The 16,897-nt window shown below is 42.4% G+C and overlaps 1 protein-coding gene across 1 annotated transcript in view; it reads right to left on the reverse strand.

Moving 5' to 3' along the window:
* The window catches only part of KLHL6 (kelch like family member 6), a 54,092-nt gene that overhangs the window by 14,262 nt on the left and 22,933 nt on the right, over positions 1 to 16,897 (reverse strand). Inside the window, exon 3 of the mRNA XM_036851259.1 lies at positions 1,198 to 1,647. Within this exon, the coding sequence (XP_036707154.1) occupies positions 1,198 to 1,647 (450 nt within the window). The remainder of the gene's footprint in view (positions 1 to 1,197; positions 1,648 to 16,897) is intronic.

Consider the following 16,897-nt stretch of genomic DNA (forward strand, 5'->3'; position numbering starts at 1 on the left):
GCCCCTCTATCATTACTTACTGATTATTTTGTTCCTCTCCACTAAGCCTATTCTTGTCTTTATAAAGTTCTGAATATAACATTTCTTCTGGAATTGTTAAGGAGAACAGGGTAGATACAAATGATATGTTTATTCACCATCTTGGTACCCATTTATTCATTCAACAAACATTAACCAATCCCTTGCTATATACCAAGGACTCTCCTAAGGTCCGGATGAAAAGTCCAATAAGACATATTTCCTACCATAACAACCTCCCTGTCTAGAGATATTTACAGATGAGGAATTCAATGGTTAATATGCAGTGGCTGGTGCTATGATAGAGCAATGCTCCAGTGCTATGAGACTGACAGAGGCCTCTGGAGAAGGTGATGCTTAAACTGAATTTTGAAGCTGGAGCAGAAGTTAACTAGATGAAGAAGAGGAAAAAGTCATTTGAGCAGCACCTGCATTAGCCTGAAGGCTGAAAAAGCACGTCCGCTTTGGGGAATTACAAGCAGTGCACTCAGACTGTAGCAGGAGAGAGAGGTTGCAGATGACACTAGAGCCGCCAGCGAGCAGGAGGCCAGGCTCAGAGAGTTTAGGCAGAAGCGTGGGCTTTATCCTGAATGTGGTGGGGAGCCAGTGAAGAGGCTAAGCCCCGGAGTGAAATGATTAGGCTTGGGTTTTAGATCATCCAGCTGATGAATGAATTGCAGGGCGGCCAGACTGGGGGCAGAAAGCTGAGTTTTGAGGAATTCTCAGAGGTTCAGGAAGGAAGTAATGAGAGTCTGAACCTAGGTAATGTCAGGGGAGTTATAAGAGTCTCAAGGTTTCCCCAGAGTGGACAAACTGGGAAAGCAGCAGCCCTGTGGAATGGCGACTGGACAGGGCACACTCCCTTCATGTGTGTGTCTCCCCCACCAAACTCCCGCCCTTACACAACCGGAAAGAGGAAGGATGTGCCAGGCATGGTGCTGGGTGATTTCCAGATCTCACTTAATTCTCTCAGTAGCTGTCTACCATGTAGTATTATCGGCATTTTACAGATCAGAAATCCAGGGCTTCTGGAACTGCCTGACTCAAACTATAAACATCTATAGCATCTACTTCTTGATGCCCTAAGGATTTGTGAGCCAGTCTCACCTGTATCTCTGGGAGGTCTGCTAATTCCTTCACTTCACTGGTTATATACGGCGTCTCTCATCATCAACTCACCTCATTGCCAGAAAGGTGGTACATCCTGGCTTCCTGTAGCAGCGGGAAGACCTCTGGGCATTGCCTGATGAGAGGATCCGCTTCCACCATCTCCACAAAGTACCATGGGTCCAGAAGCGGCAAGCGCACGTTCTCCAGGACATAGGGGAGCAAGCAGAGTCGTTCTGACTGTTTGTGCCTGACCCAGCTCATCACAGTCTCAAACACCTGAGACTCTTCTGTTACATAAAGGTCATCGCTCTTCAAGATGTGGTACAGAGTATCCACAGGAAGTTCAAGGAACTCTTCGGAGTTCAGAATCTGCACAAAGTTCTGGATGATGTAACTTTGAACCTGCTTCTTTAGACTGTCCAAGGAATGTGTGTCTGCCAGCCTCAGTATTCCAACACAGTTTTCTGGGTTCAAGGCTTCTGTGAGGAAGCTCGCACAGGCATCCACCATCCGCAGGAACTAAGAGAACAGAAGGGCAGCAAATCAGGCCAGAAAATGACTAGTCCGCAAGGAGGTTTATCAGTGAGTTGTGTGTAGTAGCAAAAATTTAGAAACAACCTAAGTGACCCACAATAGAGGACTAGCTAAATAAATGAAAATACATTCATATTTTTGACAGCTCTATGGTCATTAAGAAAGCATGTTGTAGAAGAATATTAAATGACATGGAAAATGTTCATAATGTATTAAGTTGAGAAATCCATTCACTGAATCTTGATCAAGTGTCTAGATTTAATCAGCAATTTACAGGAAACATAGGGGAAAGAGGAACATCTTAAATGACACCATGCGAATACAATCAGCAAAACCCAGACTGTGGGAAACTCTACAGAGCAACCAGTTCAGTTTCTTCAACAAATACATCAAAAGGGGAAAGAGAAAAAGGGGGGTGGGGCAGGGAGGGAGAGCCGAAGCTCTCCCTCGAAAAGAGATTTAAAAGATATATCAACCTACTACAAAGTATGCAGCTTATTTGGATCCCTGATTTAAACAAAATTTTAGAAGAGAAATGTTTACAGTGACCAACATTTGGTGATATGAAGCAATTATTATTAATTTTAAGTGTGGTAATCGTGTTGTGGTTATGCTTAAAGAAAACTCATCTTTTGGAGCTATATACTGAAATATTTTCAGGTGAAATGAGAAGGCACTTCACAAAATCATACATACATTATGATCCTCTTTTTATAAAGAAAAATATATATTGAATATAGGCATAAAAAAAGACTGAAGTATATAAACCAAAATATTAACAGTTGTTATCTCTGTGTATCAGGTATCTTGGGACAAATTATGCTGCAGTAGCAAACAACCCTCAGATCTCACGGGCTCACAACAATAAATGTTATTTCTCACTCACATTGCAGGGCTCACAGGGCTCTTCAGTCCAAGACCAAAGATGATGGAAAAGCTCTTGACATGCCAGTTTTGTGACAGAAAGAGAAAAAAGATGGCAAACCACACAAAGGCTCTTAAAACTTTTGCTCAGAGGTGGCACATGCCATTTCCACTCACACTTAACTGGCCAGAGTAAGTCACGGGGCAAAATTTGTTGTCAAGGCAACAATAATCCTCCCACAGAAACAGGTCCCATAGGAATAGATGGAATATACTGTATAAATAATAAAAGGCACCGCACTCTGTAATAACACTATGAGATTTTTTTTTTCTTTTTTTCCCTTTTTTCTTTCATTTATTTATTTATTTATTTGGCCGAGCAGTGCAGCATGTGGGATCTCAGTTCCCCGACCAGGGATCGAACCTGTGCCCCCTTCATTGGAAGCAATGGAGTCTTAACCACTGGACTGCCTGGGAAGTTCCGAGACTTTTTTTTCTTATTTTGTTTATTTATATACTTTTTAAATCTTCTAAAATGAATAAGTAACACTTTTGTAATAAAAAATTAATTTGTAAAATTGATTGGCTTCCATGTCTTATTTTTAAATTATCATCATCTTCATAAGAATATGAGTCCCACATGCGTATACAGCACTTTACAGCTTACCAAGCCCTTTTGTATTTATCATATTATTTAATACTCATTTTACAGATGAGATGTCTCAAATGCACCTGTCCATTCTATTTGCTGCTCTCTGGAGCTTAGCTTTGAAAGAGTTTAACTTCCTACCTTCCCTCCTTGTCCACTGGGCCCTTTAGAGGGTCAAGTTCTCAATGTTCTTGGTTTGATCAGTTAGAAGGATGGAAAGAGGGAGGCTGAGGGGACAGGGCCTGTTGGGGAGGGCTGGTCTGAAGACAGGGCCTATTGAGAGTACAGACGGGCAGACCTGACCAAGTGGGAGGGTGCAAGCCTGCAGAGGAGAAACCCTGATGACAGGAGCTGGGGGTGGTGGGGCTATGGGGCCTGAAGGGAGGGGACAGGACCGGTCTTAGGATGGACCATATCGACTTAGGCTTCGTTCTTCACTCCAGAGCGTTCTAGGGGGCACACGTCCCTAATATGGGGGGATCAATCCCAATTGCAAAATATTATCATACCCTGTCAGACCACACTTTTCAATTGTCAATTCAGAAAACGCTGACCTGATTGGTCAATGTTGGAGAAAGCCTAAATTCTTCCTCAGACCACCCTGTGTGCTGGCCCCAACGGCCTGCAGATCTGCTCCTCGCATGAGCAACTGAGCAAACAGTTGAGACTGAGAAATCTAACACCTGTTTAGTTGTTTGCAGATTTTCAGTTCAAAGAGTAAAAATATAAAACCGAGACCAAGGCTCGCTGAGCCCTCAGAAGCTGTAACCAGAGCCCTCTGCGGCTCTGCCCACAGAGACATCATGAGGGCTGAAAGGGAACTCACTTAGATGGCAGCCTCCAGAGCAAAACGGCAGGTACACCTTGCCAGCATTTGCCTGAGAGAAAGCTGATATGAAAATCAAAGAGATTTTCTAAATATGTAGACTGTCTCTGGGCGGCCACCTAAGAACCTGGTAACAAGGTTGCCTCTGGGAAGTGGAACTGGCGGGCGGAGTGAGGGTGGAGAGGGAGAATTACTTTTCACTGTTTACCTTTTTGTACCCCCTCCAATTGGGTGCCATGTGGAGGAATTATCTATTTAAAATAAATGACATTTCTCACAAGTAGAGAAAATACTAGAAGGGAATACCTCAAAATGCTAATAGTGGTTATCTCAGTAGAGTTTTGTAGATAAAGTTATTACAGTAATTTGTTTTTTAGACCTTGCTGCACAGACCAAGTTTTCTACACTGAGCATGAAGTTGCTTTTAAAATCAGGAAAAAATAAAATAAATACTTTCTTGTGATTTTCAAGTACACAATGAGAAAATAAAATAAAATGTAAAAAAAAAAAAAGGGCTTCCCTGGTGGCGCAGTGGTTGAGAGTCTGCCTGCCAATGCAGGGGACACGGGTTCGAGCCCTGGTCTGGGAAGATCCCACATGCCGCGGAGCAACTGGGCCCGTGAGCCACAGCTACTGAGCCTGCGCGTCTGGAGCCTGTGCTCCGCAACAAGAGAGGCCGCGATAGTGAGAGGCCCGCGCACCGCGATGAAAAGAGGCCCCCACTTGCCGCAACTAGAGCCCTCGCACAGAAACGAAGACCCAACGCAGCCAAAAATAAATAAATAAATAAATAAATAAATAAAATTTTAAAAAAAAAGAGCACATACTATGTGCCAGCCCCTTTATGTTTACCAGCTCATTTAATACAACAATACTATAAAGTAGATATTTATTATCATTGCTGTTTTATAGATGAGGAACAGATTCAGAGAAGTGAGGTAATTTCCTCAGAGACTTACAATGAGAGGTAGAGCTAAAATTTGAAATAGTCTTTCTCAGTCCAAAAATGCATGTTTTTACGTTATTTCAAGTTGCCTCCGGTCAAATAGTGTGTGCATGGGACAAGGGCTTGGCAGATGCCGAGGGTCATTTGCACACTTCACTGGAAAACTCAGATGGTCTGATCTGTCCAGACCGAGGAAGGCCTGGCTGATAAGATGCCAGTTGCTACCCCTGTGTGATGACCACCAATGAGCAAAGAAGGGAACAAGGAAGGAGAATAAAATCAAGTACCAAAGCTCACACGTGTGAACAACAGTGACCCAGACGTGTCTCTCCCCACTCAGAAACCATTCATCCACCTGTTCTTTTCCCTAATATGTATTGAGCATTATTAGATCATAGGCCCTCAACAAGGGCTGGGGGTACAGAGGGGAGCAGAAAGAGACACAGTGCCTGTGCTCATCGGAGAAGGTAGACCAGTGCGGGAGGCAAGCAGGAATCAAATAATCACACGGAATGTGTAGAGTTACAGCTAGGATAAACACTGTGTAACAGTTCAGTGATTCCACTGCCTGGACTGAGAAAGTCCACTCCTACCCCTCAAGCTGTGCCCAGTGTGGCTCTAAGTCAGCACTGGGACTCTCCCTGATGGAGTCACATCTGTCTACTCACCTTCTCCAAATAGCCCTAAGCTCACCTGTCACAGTGCCTTTCTATGCTCACACCATTTCCTCAGCCAGGACTACCTTTGTCCCTCATCACTACCTGCTAAAATCCTGCTCTCCTCACCCAAGCAAGTCTGACTCTGGGGCCCCACTTTTAAAGAAAGGACTCAGGATAGCTTATCCTAATTGCAACTGAGAACTCCCCTTTTAAGTTTACCTCAAAAGGAAGGAAGAATGAGTACCATGGCCACCACTTTATCTACACAGGGCTGTTTCCTTCATTCAGAGTTGTTAGATCTGGGACCAACGGATGCTCCAGAGAGTTTATGAACCCCTACGTTGTATGCAAACATTTGTTTGCACATGTGACATTTTTCTGGGAATTGTGTTTGCGGGAGACGCTGGGTGGCTCTCTGGTATCCATCCACCAGAGGACAAAGCCAATACAAGAGGGAGAGCCAACCTGAAGGACCAGAAAGACACAGAGCCAGAGTCTTAATCAGACTGTGCTTTGAGCCTTCCCTGCCTCTGGACATTTTAAATTCTGGGTCGATACTTGGTTAAGAAGGAAGAAGGGGAATGGAAGAGAAGGGAAGGGAAAAGAAGTGGAGAAATCCTACCTATTCATGAAGTTCTTTCTGAAAAGCCACTTCCTCCTTCATGGTTTCTTCAACTGCCCAACATGGAATCAATTCCTCCCTCCTCTGGGCTCTACTAGGCAACTCACTTGCCCCTCTAGCAGAACACTGTACTGCCTTGTACTATGGTCAAGCATCTCAAGGGCAGGTTCTAGGTCATCCGTGTGTTTTTATTTCCAGCAGCACCTAGCACAAACTCTGGCAAAAGGAGAGAAAGAAGGGAAGGAGAGAGAGAGAAAGAAAATATTTTTCAGATACCTAGTAGGTACCAAGATCTGTACTAGACAATTTCCCATCCATTATTTTGTTTAACGAATAAATTTTATTTTTTAATGAATATATTTTAAGTAGGTATTAATATTGCCATTTGTACAGAGGAGGAAATAGAGCATTCAAAGAGTTGAGTGTGTTGCCCAAGGTCACACAGCTGGTAGGTGGTAGAAGTGATACTGGAGATCACCTGGCTAATTATTCTCACTGAGCATCACCCTGCCTTTGTGACTGTTGCATTATTGAGCTAACAAAATTCCAGGAGAGTCTGAAGAGGCCTTATGAGGAGAAGGGTGAGTGGGGGTTCTCCAAGTTGCCTACATTCCCTCCAAAATATGCTTCAATAAACACTTTTGAGTTTGACGGTTGTGTAGGGCAGCATCATGGGATTCCAACCAATGGCTGGGAAACTGCTGATGTGCAGGGCAGTCATGGGGACAAGAACTTGTTCTCTTTAAAAATATCTGGTTTTGCTTCTTCATATTTAAGATTATTTAGGACTTTAGGGTAAGTTTTCTGTCTCAGCCTGTCCCAGTGACACATGAACTTGTTTATTAAAGCTGAGTGATGACAGATAATGGCAACAGATAGTCAACTTCCTATTTGGGAGAACATGTGAGTAAAAATTTACACCCAGGCACCTGACTCTCTAACAGGGAGACTAAAAATACAATCAAAGAAACCACTTGAAACATGGTTGCAGTTCCCATGAGAAATGTCCGCCTCAAAGAGAATGCACCCCTCCCTCCCCATCTCTACTGCCCCTCTTCTGCTTCCCTTTATGCTCTCCAAAACCAGGCATCCTGAAGAACTTCACCACTGTAATTCCACAGCTCACTAGAGGTTCCTTCCACTCCAGAATAACTGAAGTACTATTTTGGTCCAAATCAGGAATTCCATTGACCATAGTCCCTACGTGGCCTTGGAGTTCTTGCAAAGGGTCTATAAAGACATTGATATTCTTACCTTCAAGTCCCAACAAATCAGTATATGTGAAGAGTGTGTTAGCTGTTGATGAGATGAATAAAATTCAAATTTATTTGAAAGTGTTTCTGAATTCATTGTGAACTTTTGTCACTATTTTTGTCTTCCCAGACAATAGATACTAAACGTAAAGCCATTCTCTTGTGAGGTCTGTATTGGTATTAAAGAGGGGTCTTCATACAAATTGTAAATTACCACTGATCCTAATCTTCCACCTTTGCCTCTCCCTCCCTCTCAAGCCAGACACCCGCCTCTGACTCTGCGGGAATACACTCTCCCACCCCTTGGATGGCCTCTGCTCCCTCCAGACTTTCAGTCCTTCCTCTAGACTTGACTGAAAGGTCTGCCGGTTCCTGGAAGCTATACAGGGTGGGCAGGAAAGGAAGGAGCTAAGACCTGCGAAAGGCCCACTCACTAAGGGGGGCAGGTTCTGGGGGACTGGGGCACTTAGAGGTGCACCTACCTCAGAAGTGGAATCAGAGGGAAAGGGGAGGTGCAGTGCCCAAGGGAGTGGCAAGTTTGGTAGAGACTCAGGCAACAGACAGCCCCTGAGTGCCCAGAGGACATAGTGGGGGCCCCAACAGGCTAGCAGGGTGCAACAGGGGATATATGTGGGCTACGCTAAGATTCAAGGGGATACGTGTGGGTCACACTAAGATTCAAGGGGCAAGTCACAGCTGCGGCTTAGTGACTCAGCCCAGGGAGAGGGTGAAGGCCAGGGAGGGACATCATTGTAAGGATTAAATAGAATGATTGTGTCTGGGACGTGGTTGAGGCTCAGGATGTTGGGGAGTTGAGTATGTGTGCATGTGTGTGCGTGTGTGTGTGTGTGTGGACACGTGAGTAGGGCACAGAAGAATGTACCTAAGCAGGAGCCAAGTCCTGAGAAGCAGGTCTATGAATGCAGACAGCTGCAATAGGTGGGGTAGCAGGTAGAGAAGGTGAAACCTTAAGTCTTTGCTTACAAGTTCCTTCAGCCTGGAATACGTTCCCCCAAACCCAACTGCCACTTGTTGAAATCCTACCCATTCTATGAAGTCCACCTCCTTCAGAGCCAGAAATTTCTCAATTTCTACATTCTGCCTTGGGGTCTGGAAGCTCATTGGGAATCCTCGTTTTTGAGGCTTCAAGGGTAGTAAATGAAGGCAGGTACGGGAGCCAGAAGTTCTGGGTTTAGACCCCAGATCAAAGCTCCACCACTTGATGAGCTGGACTCTCTCTGAGCCACAGTCTCCTCATCTGGAAAACGTTGGGAATAATAAACCCACCTTACAGGCTCATTAGGAGGGTGTTACCTGGCTTGCTCACTCTCAGAAATACTGTCAATATCAAATGGGATCATGTAGGGGAAAGAACATGATAAATTGCTACTTAAATGTGATTTATATTTACAATTTTTATCTTTATTTCCCTTTGATAGTGTCTCACAAAGTGCCTTGAACATAGCAGATACTCAGTAATTTGTGGTAGTTAGGTAGCAGAAAAAGTCAGAATCTGGTAGCAACGTGGATTGTATTACAGCTAAAACCCCACATCCCACTTCCTTATTCCACAATCTATAAACAGCAACTAGGGCATTCCAGGCTTACTTACTCAGGGAAGGGTGAAAGGGTAGATGAAAGAAGACGGTTTTGGCTTTTGTGTTTCTAAATACACTTTTAGAACTTACACTAGAAAAATAGTTTTGAAACACCGATTAGTGGTAATAACTGGGCCCTTTGACCTTCAAAATCCAGAATCCTAAAGAGTGTGTGCAAAGGTTTATGCCAAAACAGTAGAAATAGGAGAATGGATGATAATATAAGAGTCAGCTTTTCCCACACTGGAGGAAATAACGATTCTCAGGCCTGAAAGAGAGAGGAGAAAGGGGAAGTCTAGTAATGGAGTGAGAAGCAGGTGTGGGTCCCTGGGATGGTTCCTCTGTCTCAGTGCAGGCCAGAACTCCAGAGTAAGGGGGATGCTGGAAGCCCTTAGAGGCCGTGGATATGAGAACAAAAGAACATGTACCCCGACTGCCGAGATGAAATCAGAAAAGCAGCAGGCCAGTAGAGCAGCAGCAGAAGAGAAACTGGAGTGTGTTGTTTCTAGACAAAGCGGGCCTAGGGCAGCTGCTCCGAGTTCTCCACAGTCCCAGATTGGCACAGGAGAGGAAACGGATGCTTCTTGTGTTGCCCCTGAGAGGGACATGGAAATACTGAGAGGATTGGCAGACCTGAAGAGGCCTTGAAAACAGGACAAAGAAAATGCAAAATGACCAGCAAGGACTGATGGCCAGAACCAGGTGGGACTGGGGACTTTCATTTGATGCCAATGGGGAAGGGGTTGATGATCGAGAGAGAGACCGATGGGAATGTAGACACTCCAGGAGGTGTCAGCATGGACCGATGATGCAAATGACCACGGTAAGCCTGAGCCAGATACCCCTTTCTACAATGTTCTGGCACTGTGTAAATGCACCCTGCAAATATATAAGCAACCCAAATCCTGAATTGATAAGGCTTTCCTGAAGTGGGTTGTCATAAAGTTGACTACAGCTTCTGCCACTGGAAGAATGGGAAGCTCAGAATAGAGATTTAAGTTCCATGTTAGAAAAATAATAGGTTTAGAAAGACAAATATCATATGATATCACTTACATGTGGAATCTAAAAAAATGATACAAATGAACTTATTTACAAAACAGAAATAGACTCATAGACATAGGAAACAAACTTATGATTACCAAAGGGGATGGGGGGTGCGGGGAGAGATAAATTAGGAGTTTGGGATTAACATATACACACTTCTATATATAAAATAGGTAAACAACAAGGACCTACTGTATAGCACAGGGAACTATACTCAATATCTTGTAATAACCTATAATGGAAAAGAATCTGAAAAAGAATATACATATATATACACATATATATGTATAACTGAATCACTTTGCTGTACACTTGAAACTAACACACTATAAATTAACTGTATTTCAATAATAAATAAAAAAACACAAAAAAATAAAAATAAAAATAATAGGTTAAATCACACTTTTATTTTTGCACACCTGAGTTTGTAGCCTAAGATTTAGACCCCTATATTAATTGGAATTCAAGAACAATACAAAATTCAAAAACAGGCAAAACTAATCCATGGTGGCATGGCTAGAGTAGTAGTTACCCCTGGGGAGGTACTTCCTGGGGAGGGCATGAGGGAGCATTTTGAGATGCCAGGAATGCTCTAGAGCTTGATGTGGGTGGTGGTTACAAGGTTCTATACCTATATAAGAAAAATCATGAAGCTGTACACTTAAGATATGCACATTTTACTGAACGTAAGTTATACCTAAAAATTTAAAAGAGCAAACATTGAGATCAAACACAGAAATGCAAAGTTAAGAGAGATGCTCTGTGGGCAGAAGCAGGCTCACTGGGGAGACACCTGGTAACCCCAAGTGTCCAAGGTTCCCCAGAGGGAGTTGGGTAAAAGGGTTTGCAGCTGTGCTGGTCACAGAGCACCATACTAAAGGCCCCAGCTGCCTTCAGGGTCATGGCTTGTTTCAGGCCTCGCTCTGAGGGGTGGACACAGTATGTGCAGTGAAGAACACACAGGCTATGCACAGGAGTTAACTCAGCCTCCTCCTTTTCATTGGCCGTGAAACCCTGAGCATTTCCTCAGCATTGTTGAATCTGATTTCCCTCGTCTTTAATTGGGGGTAAAAATACCTACCTCATTTTAAATGAGATAATACAGGCAAAATAGTTGTTCTGAAATACTCTGAAAATGGCAACCATTACTGTCCTGTAGACCCAGGAAATTAACCCTGATTTCTTAACACTCACAGTAGCCACACAGTATCACTGATTGACAAGGGGAATGTGTGGGAGAGGGTGCATCAGACAGTCAACAGGTTGATTTTATCTGGATGGTGGTAAAGAAAGCGTTGGGTTGGTTTTCTTGCCTAGATCAACTGGCTATTCTGATGTTGAGTAGACATAATCTGTGGGCCCCTGTCAGTAAGAACAGAAATTCATCTGTACCTTACAGTAATGGGACCTACTTTTACCTAGGTGCCTGGCTCTTAGTAGGTGTTTAAAAATGAACAAGTATCAGTATTAGCCTGTGGAATACTTCCTCCTCTACTAGCCCATGGCATTTCCAAGAGCCAGAATTGGGCTTCTCAGTGTCCTGTTATAGGAGGTCAGACAAATTTTGATGGCATCTTGAGCAGGTCCTCATATTCAGCTAGTGACGAACAACAAGAGCACCACATATTCACTGGCTCAACATGGTACATTTATGTACCATGTTCCAAGTACTGGGAAGCCAAGACGCCAACCCAGGCTATCAAGTCGGCCACTGACCACATGGCTACCTCATCATATAGGTCTCACCAGCATCCATCCTGTCATTAGCGAAAGATATATTAGGAAAATAAGCAATGCCAGGACTTTCACCAAAGTCCCCTCAGACTGCCACCATGATGAAAGTTACATCACCTCCCCACGGGGTGCTGTGTAGACACCACATGGGCCTTCTCAGGCTCGGTCCAGATGATCAGGCTGACACTCCGACATCCCTCTTTCTTTCCTCACTTCAGCCGTAGGGACTCAGCCTGACCTCCTTTTTCATCCAAGCCCCTTCTAACCAGCTGCTCTGTATCTCGGGGATCCTTCCATCTGAGACTAAATGCAGGATGAGTATGGTCTCCCTGACCTCACATCTTCTTGCTGCCCTGAAGATAAGCTCACAAGCCCTTATTATTTCACGAGGTTTTAATAATAAAAATGAAACTAACAGATAAGGCAAACTTCCCCAAACAAACATGGCAAAGTCCTCCAAGATTAAAAAATTGCCCAAGTTTTTATAGTCATTGCCCCTGATCTGTAGTTTCTGACTACCTGGCTTATCTAGAACTCAGAAGCCTAAAAGTCCAGTTAAGGCAAGGGAGGGACCTTTGCTTTTCTGGAGCCTCCACTGGATGACAATCATCTTAAAATCCCTGCCTCACATGTGAACAGGTTACTTGGGCCTTTTCTCTTAGGTGCTTCTCTTACTTTTACCTTCCCAAAAACTACTCAGAGAAAATATGTTCCTCACCAAAATTGGCTACTAAATTGTAGCCAGGTTACTGCAAATCTCCTCAAATGGGCAGATCATGCAGTACCTGACACACCCAAAGTTTCCTCCAAAGAAACTGTCTGGCCCTATGCCATACCTCACTGGACCAATGGGCCCTTGACACAAGGGCAATCAGTGTTAACAGGCTAGCCACTAGTGAAGTGGCCTCACGTGAAAACTCTTTTCAAAGAGCCATAGCGGTGATTGGCTTGGTCAACTGAATTCTCCCTTCTGCCTTTCTGGACTGGGAAATCCTGAGAGAGAAGCAATCAGTGTTTAATAGGAAGAGATTAAGAGGAGGCCTGAGAAGAGAAGCAGAAAATGAGAGAGCAGCTGAGTCACATCAAAGGTGTGAAAATTAAGAAACCTTTACTACTGGATGTCGCGGGGAAACCAAGATAATATGATTCCCGCTGATTTCAGTTCCACAAAGGTGGTATTGGCTTCTGTGGAGGTTCTAAAATGATAAAATAAAATGCCAACTCTGGCACACTTTCCCTGAAAGGCAGGTATCATTGTCATCCTAATTTTACAAATGAGAAAGCTGAGTCTCAGAAAATTTAAGTAACTTGTCCACAGCCACACAGCAAATAAGTGACTGAACTGGGATATAAACCCAGGTTCTGCCTGACTCCAAAGCCCATGTTCTTTCTGTTCCACCACCGTGCCTTATAAGAGACCATTACAGATAACTGTATATGTTTGACATCTAGAGAGACCCCAACGATATTATCCAGCATTGAAAAGAGCAAGACAGCTCTACACATGCTGACCTGTAACAACCTCCAAAAATTATCGTGAAGCCAAATAAAGCAAGACGCCAAAATAGAGTGTTTACTGTGCCAACATTTGTGTTTAAAAAAATGCAGACAATGAGTGAGAGTGATAGATGCACATATACACTGTACGTGCATAGAACAGGAAGGACAGCAAGACAGGAAGAAGAAGGCTAAGAGTGAAGATGGCAAATGTTTCACTGTATCTCCTTGTATTTCTGAATTTAGAACGGACATATGTCTTATTGATCCAAAAGAGTAAATAATATTTTAAAACCACAGAGTGATTTCAACAACCTATAAACGTCTGTCCCTTATGGTGCCTTCAGGCATGAAAATATTCCCAGTTTTCTATGTCTGAGACTTCAAAGCAAGTAGTCCAGAAACAATATCAATCAGAAAGCGAGTTAAACAGATGTCCAAAAGCTCACAGTACTCTTCTCTTATTTTCGTAAGAATTAACACTCACAGGAAAATGAATAAAATAGCCTCAGAGAGAAACTTACTATTTTTTGCCAAGAAAGTAAATAAGATTTGGAAAATTTTGAGGTGAGGGATTACCAGAATAGGAGAATCAACAATAAACAAAGCTTGCTGTAGTTCTATCCTGTCTCCATCTTCCTCTTCAATCCCTCTCATTAAAGCTCATTAAACTCGCCACTGAAGCTCACCACTTGGAGAAAATGAAAAGAAGAAGAAGACGGAGAAGACAAAACTTTATGCCAAAATAATCTCCAGGTATATTAAAGATTTAGGTATCAAATCTGTAGATGTAAAAAGACTAAATGAACTTATAAGTGAGTAAGTACATAATCAAGCAATGGGGAAGGTCTTTCTAAAAAGGCACACCAAAGGCAAAAACCATCAAGGAAATGATCAATAAACCTGACTAAATACTAGTTTTAAACTTTGTACATTAAAAAACTATAACTAAAAATTATGAGTCATATTACCAATGGAAAATATTTGCAACAGTATTACAAAAGATTAGAGTCTTTACTATCTAAAGGGTTTTTATAGGTCTCTTGAAAAATCACCCAAAACTGAAAGGAGAACAAGAAACAGAAACACAAACTCCATCCACAATGAAACCAAGAGACATCAGTAACCCCAAACCACACAATATAAAGACTGGTAAGTGACTTTGCTGAGAGGACAGAGGTCACAATAAATTTGTCCCTCAGAATCGAAAAAAGTAGGAATCTTAAAGTCCCCCCAAACCAGCAAGACCAGTGTAGGTGGGAGCTGACAGCAGGGAGTTGGTTTAAGAAGTTAAGCCTCCTGGTTCTCCTCCTTACTTCTTGCAGTCTAACAACTCCCACTCCCGCTGGAAAAGACGATTTATCCTGTGGAGAAACCAGACCAGAAAGGTTCTGGACTCAAGGACACCAGAAACTGAAGAAGACACATGAGGACATCTTACTTAAAATAAAGGGGGTAAGCAAAGATTTTCACACACACCCACACCTACGTACCCAGTCCAGAATACATGCAGTTGTCTTATAACCCCCTGCAAAAGACTGACGATCTTTATCTGGAGAAACTGAACAACCCTAGGAAAAGTTCAGCAACTACTGACATTTGAGGAGCCCAAATAAAAAACTGTCAGGCCACCTGATAACCCTAGTAAAACTCTCTAGTCTGCTCGCTTCCCATTCTACTCCATGTGCACTGAGTTGAACCTAGTATATTAAGGCCTCAATATAAAATATGACTGGATAGCAAGGGTATTGGAGGAAACCCTCTGTAGTAGTTGAATGGTGGCTCCCCAAAATATATGTCAACGTCTTAATCCCAAGAATCTGTGACCGTTACCTTATATGGCAAAATAGTAAATGTTACTTTATATGGCACAAGGCATGATTAGGTTAAGTAGCATGAGAGGAGAAGCTTACCTGGTGGGCCCTACATGCAATCACATATATCTTTATAAAACACAGACACACAGGACACACAGAAGAGGAGGAGACAATGTGACATGACTGCAGAGATTGGAGTGGAGTGAAGAGATGCCAAAAAGCCACCAGAAACTGGAAGAGGGCAAAGAACAGATTCTCCGTTAGAGTCTCCACAGGGAGTATGGCCCTGTTGACACTTTGATTTTGGACTTCTGTCCTCCAGAACTGTGACAGAATACATTTCTGTTGCTTTAAGCCACCCAGTTTGTGGTAATTTGTTATGGTAGCAGTCCTAGGAAACGGATACGCCCTCTAAGATGAAAGTTGGAGACCTAAGCAAACACACAGAGTAAAGGAATTCAAAAGAAAGAGAAGGCAGAAGAAAACTTCAAACATATTATAATAGTCTCCAAGAAATAAGAGTAGGAATCTATTAAAATAAATAGCAAGGATATGGTGGCAGAAATTAAAAACTCACAGAAGAGTTGAAATATACAGTTGAGAAAATCTCCTAGAAAGTAAAACAAAAGGTCATTAGGAAAGAAAAGGTAAGAAAAAAATTAAATTAAATTCAGAAGGTGCGACACTTAACTAATAATAGCTCTAGAGCAGAGAATAGATAAAAGAGTTGGAAGGAGAGTATCAAAGAGAAAATACAAGAAAAGTTCCCAGAATTGAAAGACATGAATCTCCCAATAGAAGAAACAAACATAATGAATGAAAAAAGACCCACAGCAATTGTAAGTGCTGTTGCAGAAATGAATCTATTGACATAAAAAAAATGATGATAATACAATATGGATGAAATAGATGAAAAAACATGTGTCCAGTGGTAACCTATTCTTACAAAATATGTACATAATAGATAACAATATAGAGCACTGCCTTCAAAATGTCAAAGAAAATTATTTTCAACCTTGAATTTTATACCCAGGCAAAATATCAATCAAATATGAAGGGAAAACAAAAATATTTTTAGACATTTAAGTCTCAAAAAATTTATCTCTTAAATACTCTTTCATTGTAAGATATTAAAGATTGTGATCCATTAAAATGTGGGAGTAGACAAGAAAGAAGATATGGGATCCAGGAAGAGAAAATCCAACTTTGAAAGGAGGTAAAAGGAACTCCCAGGACGACAGCAAAGGGAACTCCCAGGATAACAGCTATGCAACAGGCTTAGAGAGTGACCAGTTAAAATTAGAGCAGGAGGAGAGAGGGAAAAGAAGTTATCTAAAATTGATGCATCGAGAGATAACAGTGTACACAAATCATTTAGAAATCTGGAAGTAGATAAAAGAAGAAACATTTAAAAACATGTGAAAGTAATTGTTCCAGAAGAGTAGGCTGAAGGAGGGGGTGGGAATAGAAGATTACTTCTTCATTTTAAGACTTTTAGCTATAGTTTACTTTTTAAGCTTGTATTAGTTTCGTACGGCCGTCACAACAAATTACCACAAACTTGGCAATTTAACCAACCAGAAATTTATTCTCTCACAGTTTTGGTAGTCAGAGGTCTGAAATCAAGTTGTCAGTAGAGTTGGCTCTCTCTGCAGGCTCTGAAGGAGATTCCTTTCCATGTCTCTCTCCTATCTTCTCTCTCCTTGGTATTCCCTGGTTTGGT

The sequence above is a fragment of the Balaenoptera musculus genome, chromosome 4 (assembly GCF_009873245.2).
Source record: "Balaenoptera musculus isolate JJ_BM4_2016_0621 chromosome 4, mBalMus1.pri.v3, whole genome shotgun sequence".
In the NCBI taxonomy this organism is placed as follows: domain Eukaryota; kingdom Metazoa; phylum Chordata; class Mammalia; order Artiodactyla; family Balaenopteridae; genus Balaenoptera; species Balaenoptera musculus.